The sequence below is a fragment of the Vicia villosa genome, linkage group LG5, assembly GCF_029867415.1.
Source record: "Vicia villosa cultivar HV-30 ecotype Madison, WI linkage group LG5, Vvil1.0, whole genome shotgun sequence".
In the NCBI taxonomy this organism is placed as follows: Eukaryota; Viridiplantae; Streptophyta; class Magnoliopsida; order Fabales; family Fabaceae; genus Vicia; species Vicia villosa.
Genome location: NC_081184.1, coordinates 130,221,194 through 130,230,223, shown reverse-complemented (window position 1 = coordinate 130,230,223; position 9,030 = coordinate 130,221,194). Strand labels below are relative to the sequence as shown.

At 35.4% G+C, this 9,030-nt stretch overlaps 1 protein-coding gene across 1 annotated transcript; it reads left to right on the top strand.

The window, feature by feature from the left end:
• The first annotated feature begins 485 nt into the window (after positions 1-485).
• Positions 486-4,221, top strand: LOC131607338 (uncharacterized). Its single transcript, XM_058879352.1, has 7 exons — positions 486-829; positions 925-1,001; positions 1,087-1,221; positions 2,406-2,460; positions 2,731-2,818; positions 3,657-3,755; positions 3,954-4,221. Exons 1-7 carry the CDS (start codon positions 525-527, stop codon positions 4,065-4,067), a joined length of 873 nt encoding a protein of 290 aa, XP_058735335.1. The 5' UTR covers positions 486-524; the 3' UTR covers positions 4,068-4,221.
• Positions 4,222-9,030: the final 4,809 nt, after the last annotated feature.

Sequence of the window (9,030 nt, the reverse complement as noted above, 5' to 3'; positions counted from 1 at the left end):
TATTTAAAAATTATTATTAGCATATAGTTTCATTTGTGTCAGAGAGTTATAATATGAATCAAGTGTACTCAGTTTATTAACGTTATGGTAAATTATAACGTTTTAGTCCGTAAATATTAAAAAAATTATTACCAAAATAACATTTATGAAATTTTCATATTTGAATATTATATCACTTATATAAGATCATAAGGGTAAAAATGTAATTTATTTATAAAACCCCTCCCCTCCCCTCCTGAACCAAAAATATTTTTAATTAAAACCCCTCCCTTCCCCTCCCCTCTCTTATTTTGAACCAAACACTTATTTGATTAAAAAAAATCCCTCCCCTCCCATTCCCTCCTTTAAATTCCCTCCTTTAAATTCCCTCCCCCTCATTTGAACCAAACACACCCTTAGTTTTTCAAAATCCACTAGTAAGAAAACCGCCGCACGTTTTATATGCGCTACCGTGGCAAAATATATAAGCAAAAAAATGTCTTTATAATAATCCAATTATTATTGTTATCCATCTACACTCTACAATGGAGGGAACCTTACTCCCCCTCTCTTCACCTTCAACCTCATCTTCCAAACTCAACCACCGTTTTTGTCTCCCCTCTTCGCTACTCAACCACCACCGTTACTCTCACTTCCCCAAATTCCTTCCCAAACCAAAAATCGACACCGCAACTTCACTACATCTCCCTCTTCGATGCTCTCTCCGTGGCTCCACTCTCGCACTTGACCGAGACCAAGCTTCCGTCTCCGGAACACCTGATAGCGGTTTGCCTAAAGTTGACAAAACCGGCCGGTTTTGTAGTCCCAGAGCCGCCAGAGAACTTTCTCTGTAACTACATTACAATGTTATATTGTATTACAGTTTGTTTCATACTCTATTGAATTTGAAATGTTAACTTTGTTATTTTTTGTTTTGTTTTTTAGGTCTATAATTTATGCGTCTTGCTTGGAGGGTTTGGACCCGGTTCGGCTGTTTGAGAGAAGGATGAATGAGCGCCGAGGTAACTAACTAACTAACTAACGGATTACCGTTGCTTTTGATTGTATTGCCTTGATAATTGAAGTGAATGTGTTTATTTGGTATAGAGATTGGATATGAATTCAACAAGGAAAAGTTGTTGGAGTATAATCACATGATATTTGGAGGGCCACCTGCTGTTGTTGAAACTGATGAAGAAGAAAATGAACTTCTAAGGAACATTGAACTCGAGGCTGCAATTGGTAATGAATAATATGTACATATATCATATGTTTCTGTTATTATTGACAGCTTACAACTTACGGTTTCTAGTGTCTCGATTAGTAGTTTTTGTAGGTTGTACTTTTTATATGTTCTTTACATACTTTCATGTGTGCTGTAGCTTATGCAGTCTGATACACGCCATATACAGCCCAGATTAAAAAAGCCCAAAGTTAATCCCAATAACTACTTGGTTCTACTGTATCTCTGGTCCTCCCACAGCCCTCCCTTTTCAATGCGTCGTTTTTCACCGCCTTGCTCTTCGCTGTGTTTATTTTTATCACCTCTCTCACTGCTGTACACAATCACAATGTGTCAACTTTGTTCCCTAAATTACAATTTTTTTCTTCTTCCATTTCTTACACGCTTAATAGCCAGGTGTAAGTTGTAACGGCTGCATAATCACTAGTTAGGGACATATGCTGGGATGTGAGAACAAGGATGACGATGAACTGCGTGAGGGATTAGCCAATTAGGGTTTTTCGATCTGTTTTAATTTTAATTTAAATTCAATTAAAATATGTTATACCGATATGGTATTGAATTCCTTTAACAGCACCCTGATATTACAGTTGCATCATATGACATGCTCTTCAGTTTAAAACCTTGCATACAAATGAAACATCGAGCTTTTTACTTTAGTATCCATGAGAACAGAAATTTATAGAGTTTTACCTTGGTTGTCACTGCAGAAGTTTGGAGATTTAGCAATTTAATGTTCTGTTATCATGTTATGGCCTTCATATTTATCGGACATTATCTGTTACTGATCAAAACTTATAGGATTGTAGTATTATTATATATCTTAGGTATTTAAATTTGGTGCAGCCTTCCTTATTATGTCCAACTATTCAATGACAGAAGTCGGTGTGTTGTCATGTGTATGTTTGTGTTATCAAATATCCGCATTTATGACACTATGGCGGATATACATTGCGGTTTTTGGGCTTGCGACAATGGTAAATACCGGCTTTTGCGGGTTTTCCGCCATAATCCGCTATAACGGCACCGCAGAGCGTCCGGTATAACGGGATTTTGGCTCTCCGCCATGACCTCCATTTGCCATGGACAATCCGTATATAGATTTGTATTGGTTGTAAAATATTTATTATCTGCTCAGTTTACAAATTCCTTTTGTAACATGTAGCGTTCTGTTGCATTTCAGAAGAAGAAGTCCTTGCAGCTCCCCCAAAGCTGGTTTATAGCAGACTGATTTTGAGGTATATGTAAACCCCTTACATGTAAATTATAATGCATGCATCAGACCTCTATACATTTAGCTAAATCTTCTCATTTTTCCTCAAACACTGCACGGCTGAGTGTCTTCGTGTGTGTGTGTGTGAGTTTGTTTTTTTCTTTTTTGAATTGACAATTGTTAGTCACTAGATGTTAGAGAAATGTTAGTGGGGAAAGTTGAACCCACAACACCTTATTCTTATTCCAACCCGTGTGAGGGAAGCTGATAATCTACCATTGTGCCATATCTGCAGGTTCACCAGGAAACTATTGGTTGCTGTCAGGGATAGATGGGACAGTCATGTCCCTGTTATTAATAAAGTTATCCCACCAAATTGGCAGGTACAAGAAATATAATAGCTTTTGCACAAAATTATTATCCCCTATTGCATCCCTAACAAAATGAGGCAATAGATATAGTAAATGCTTTTATCTTATTTCATAGAATTTGTGCTAGTCTGCTAGACCTTACTCAAAATATAGAGTTAGGTCACGAGGCGAGGATCGTCCAAGCTTGTTTTAATGACTACTTTGGCTATATTTTTGTCAAAGCTTTATAATGACTCCTTTAACTTCGATTTTAGATGTTCTCTGCAGAAAAGAAATTCCTAATACCAGCTGGCTATTTATTGTCCTAACAAAACCAAACAATATAGTACAGTAACCCTATTCTATACTGGAATGAGATAAGCCAAAATAGGTGTAATTCCTAAGTAACAAATAATAACGAATCAAAAACCTTAATTATTGATTGATTGGTGTTGATTCTGTTTGAAATAGCAGCATTGAGTGTTTTGTTGGATATATTGGGATCATTAAACAGTTACTGTTGGGAATATCGATTTTAACAAGTGATTGGAGTTAATATAGCATTAAAATTGAGAATCATACTAAATATAATTCATGTAATGATAGCAAATTGTTTATACACATTTCTTAACTATTTGGCCTTTTCAAAATATTCAACCAAGCTCCGCCGCTGCATGTAACTGTTTATTTCTTAACTATTTGGCCTTTTCAAAATATTCAACCAAGCTCCGCCGCTGCATGTAACTGTTTATTTCTGTTTATTCCCTTGCATACACACTCACACGTATTATAAATTTATAATGATAATTCTTGAATAACACATTGTTTGCTAATAGCCTCTGTATGCATGTTTTTTGTTAATATACTCCAGAATGAACCAGCAGGGAAGATTTTAGAGCTTTCTATTCTTCACTTGGCAATGTCTGAAATAGCCATGCTAGATACCAGACACCAAATTGTCATTAATGAGGTAAGTCTTAATTTTTTAGTTCAACATACAACATCGTTTTTTTTCTACTATCAGAAAAAACTTAATATCACGTGTATCACCAATGACACCGAAATGATAGCTGCTATTAAGGGACTTGGTAAATGATACTAGCATATTGCATATACATTCACACACTTTCACAAAAATAAAAACTAAATATAGTATATTGTTTTGAAGGCGGTGGATCTGGCTAAACGGTTCTGTGATGGAGCAGCCCCTCGTATCATTAATGGCTGTCTGCGTACATTTTACCGAGAACTGGAGCTCGAGGCATCAAAAAATAGGGTTTAGTCGATCTCAATGTACATTATTTGTATGTTTGTTATTGCTCTGGGTTGTTGAAAATATTAGTAGATTTGAGGAATATCACCATTGATGGTCTGATAACTTAGAGTTAGACATATGTTGAACCATTATAATTTATAGGTACATCAGGATTCTCTCCCTTTTATCCTATCATGTTTTCTCTAGTTATTACTTTAACTCATTCTTACTTTTAAACAATCTTCTTCCCTTTTTTCATATTTCACAAATATCAGAGTTTGAATTTTATTGTCATCGTGACGATCTTGTTGACATATAATATGTAAGTGTTCTTTGAATCTTAAAACTTTCTCTAATTTTGATGAGTCTCTGAGAAAAAACTTGGTTAAACCATTTTGCCAGCGGAAAAAAAAGTTGCAAAGAACCTTAACAAAATAATTTAGCAATTCTATAAAAAGTTTACCTATTGGTGGAATAATTATGATTCAGATTTGTTTGTAGCAATTCTATTTTAGCTAATAGTCTATAATGTGTTATAGCACAAACGTATTAAGATTACGTATCATGTACAGTTCTATCCATACTTGTTAATTAGCATAGAAAGAACTTAAAGAATGAGTTTCAAGAGAGAACTTATGGCTTCTCTCAGTAACTGAGTCAATTTGTATTTCTCAGTATGTTGTAAAAATATTACAAAAGAATGGTTATATATTAATATTCTAAAAGAAATGGTTAGCCTTTAACGAGAGGTTTTATCCTGCCATCCCCCAATTTTGACTGGGCACTCTTTCCACACCTCTATGTTTTTACCATATTAGCCATGTATAATATTATAGATCATTTCACAAAAAGTATTGAAACAATTCAATATTTTTTTTTAAAAACTATTAGACATTTCATAGACACTATCAGATATTACTATTGATGACAAGTTTTTTTTTTTTTTACCGCATTTTAAAGATTTTTTTCAATTTTTTCATGATTTTTTACCTCATGTGTGAAGAATTCCAGTAAAAATGCAAAGTTTTTTTTCCGCATTTTTGGAAAAATTTGATAAATATTCATGTGTTCAACCGGATTTTTTGAAAAATTTAGTAAAATGCATAAATGTTTAAGAATTTTTCAAAAAATTCGGTAGAAGAGCATACGTTATATTGGACATTTAAAAAAATCTGGTAAAAATTTACATTTTTTAATGGATTTCTCCAAACATGCAAAAGTTCATAATTTTTCAATTTTTTTTTTAATAATCCGATAGATTAAAAATATTTGTTTTATTTTTGCAATGAAGATCGGAGGCACAAATGGTATGATTGTTGATTGAGAGCGTGATAAAGATGTTGTTGTGAGGGCTCGAGAGAGGGGAGGTGTCGTAGAGGACTTGCATCTTCGGGTAGGGAGAGTAGCATCAACCAGTTCTCATAGGAGGCAGCTGGCTGACCATGTTCAATTTCGTGCACCTCACACTATCCGACGTATAGGGTTTAGATCTGCTTCTGGATGACGAGAGATGATGAGGATGAGCCATTTGATGTTCAGGCACCAGTTTAGGATGATGTGCAAATGGTGGCAGAGACAGATGTGCCTCATCACGAGAAAACAAAGATGCCCATACTTTTGACATGGCGGAGGTGCCCCATTCTTCTGAGGCAGAACAACAACTACTGTAGAAGTTACTCCGGAGACAATTATTAAGGCGCTTATTTCGTATACGGCTACTGAGGCGCTAGCTACTGATGATATGGAGGTTACTCCTCATGTTGATACATATGTCAGCGCTCCCATGAGACATATGTCACTGCTCATGCTTCGACAAACTGTTTGTATACATAGATGAATGGTTTCCTGGTGGGCCTAGTGACTGTTCTAATCTCACAGGATATGCAGATCATATGGCTTTTAGATTATGTCGGGGAGAGGTATGTATATGATATGTCGATAATGTGACTTTATTTATTATTGATACTTTGAAATTAACTAATAATATTTTTACTTTGTTTGTTATACGACCATATTCCGCTTAAGGTACCCCCATGGGTAAAAGGTGAAGAAGTTCTCTGATGTCATGATGCCACCGGAGGTGAAGGCGATAGCTGATTGTGTTCGACTTGTGTCCTTCTTCACCAAAACATCTTGTATAGTCCATGTTGTTTTGCATGATGCATCCATCCAAAAGGAACAAAATGAATAATTATATCATTATAGAAAGCAACAACACAATTGGTAATCTTTAGGAAAATCTATAGGAAAAAATCTCACACGATTGGTATGAGAAAGCTTACATCAGGTATGGTAACCATTTCATAGAGAGGTTTCAGAGGCGTAATGTATGTGTAGCGTGAACCTGAAGTGTATTGAGAAGATTGAGAAGAACATTGAGTCAAAGACATATCAGTTCCTTCAACCGATCTTGCTTCAGTAATTGTTTTGATGGTATCTGGTAGGTTGATGTTAGAAGAAAAATAGCTATATACTTGATTATAAGTTGGAGTAAGAAAACTTGCAAAGATTATTGATTTAACCTGTCAATAAAAGTTGTTATTTATGAGAGTTGTTGATTCAAAATCAACTTTGTTCCACTCTAAACATTTGAAATAGTTAAACCATATTAACTTGAAAGATAAACATTGTAAGGGATAAATAACTGTTGTTAAACCTTATAAAGTGATATAATATGTGACTATCTTTAGACTCCTTAATTTTGGCATGTTTCAGAATAACAATGTAAGGCAACGATGGAACACAGGTGTTGAATCCAGCTAAAAATTCTCAGCATATGCTCCCTAAAGAGTACAAGTAATGTCGTTAATATTGTAACCAAATATATAAATGAGTAAATGTTGAATGAAGGAAAAACACAAAAGAAAGTGAAATAATGTACTACTCTTCATCACTCAGGGTAAAAGTGGTAGGTAGTTTCTTAGCACCACAATGAGTTTTGACAGGAGCAACTCCATGAGCAACTCATATGATATCTGAATACAATATATAAGTTAAACCATTATAAAGGAAGGATAAATAATAAAGATTAAAAAATGTCATTGTATAGTTGTAAGGGCCAGAATGAGATCTAAAAGTCCCATGTTCATGAACAACTCCAATGATGTATGGAAACAATACACAAGTAAAACCATGCGTACCAAAGGAAAACAAACTAAAATAAAATATGATGAACAAAAGTAATTTAAAGATCTTACCAAGTAATAAATCATGACAATATTTTCCATTGTTGATTTCAGAAAATCTTTTGAAATTAAACTTATAGAGGGGTGTTGTGAAAAACAATGTCAAGAACAAAATATAAAAGAGAATTAGGGGAGATAAGAAGAACAAGGAAGAAGAAGAACACAAGAATTGGTTATAACTGCTATTCTTTTACTTCCTCTTAAAACAAGATTACAAGTTTACAAGAATAACAAATAACCTCTCTCACCCTAAATTAGGATTTGCAGCTTAGCAATGATGAGAGACTAGTATGCTATTTATAAGAAAAAATCTAACATACTAACTAATGGGCTTTTGCCACAAGGCCCATTACACAAGCCAACTTAATAAACAAGCTAACTTAACAAATTAAGGTTTAAACACTAAAACCTAATTTAACATGCTAACAACCCTAGCATCTTCGACACAAGCATGTGAACAACCTTCGACTTTATGCTTAATCCTGTCGAACCAAGAATCTACCCTTCGACCATACTAGAGTTCGATCCAATATCTAACAAGTCTCCACCTTGGACCTAACTCTACAACGTCAAGGGAACAAACTAGCTTTCTTCATGCAGCTTTATCAACTGCATACAGTGGAAAAACTTGCAACTCGGCAATGTCTTGGTGATCATATCAGCAACATTGTCTTCAGTTGAAACCTTTAGCACTTGGACTTCTCTATGCTCGATTACTCCTCTGACGAAATGCAGCCTCACATCAATGTGCTTAGTTCGCTCATGATAGGCTGGATTCTTCGACAGGTGTATTGCACTTTGACTATCACATTTAACCGTGATACCTCGACCTTGAACTTTCAGCTCCTTCGCAAAACCTTCAAGCCACAATGCTTCTTTCACAGCTTCAATTAGGGCAATATACTCCGCTTCAGTGGTTGATAGAGCAACAACCTTCTGAAGTGTTGCTTTCCAACTAATTGCAGTGCCAAACATAGTGAAAACATATCCAGAAATAGATTTTCTGGAATCCATACAACCTGCATAATCAGAGTCGACATATCCTTCTATTACTGCTTTACTATCTTCACCCAAGGCTCCACCATAAATTAGGAATCTATTCAGAGACCCATTTATGTACCTTAAAATCCACTTCAATGCTTGCCAGTGAGCCTTTCCAGGGTTCGCCATGTACTTGCTTACAAGACTTACTGCATATGCTATGTCGGGTCTAGTACAGACCATAGCATACATCAAAGAACCAACTATATTAGCATACGGGATGCTATTCATATAGGCTCTTTCGACATCAGAACTGGGACACTGATCAATACTCAGCTTGAATTGAGGGTTTGTTGGAGTCACAACTGGCTTCGAATTCGACATACCAAAATTTTTGAGAATCTTCCGTAGATATGCCTCTTGAGATAAGCATAACTTCGACTTCTTTCTATCTCTTCGAATGTCAATTCCAAGAATCCTGGAAGCAGCTCCCAGATCCTTCATATCGAACTCCTTATTTAGTCCAGCCTTCACCCTCGTCACATCTTCAACATTGTTGCTTGCTATGAGAATATCATCTACATAAAGCAACAAAATAACAAATGAATTACCAGGTCGAAATATGAAGTAAACGCAGTGGTCGAACTGGCTTCTAATGAAACTTATGCGTGCCATGAACTTGTCGAATCTCCTATTCCACTGTCGAGGAGATTGTTTCAGCCCATATAAAGATCTCTTTAACTTGCACACACAATCTTCCTTCCCCTTTTCGACATACCCTTCAAGTTGCCTCATCAGGATCGTTTAATCTAGATCACCATACA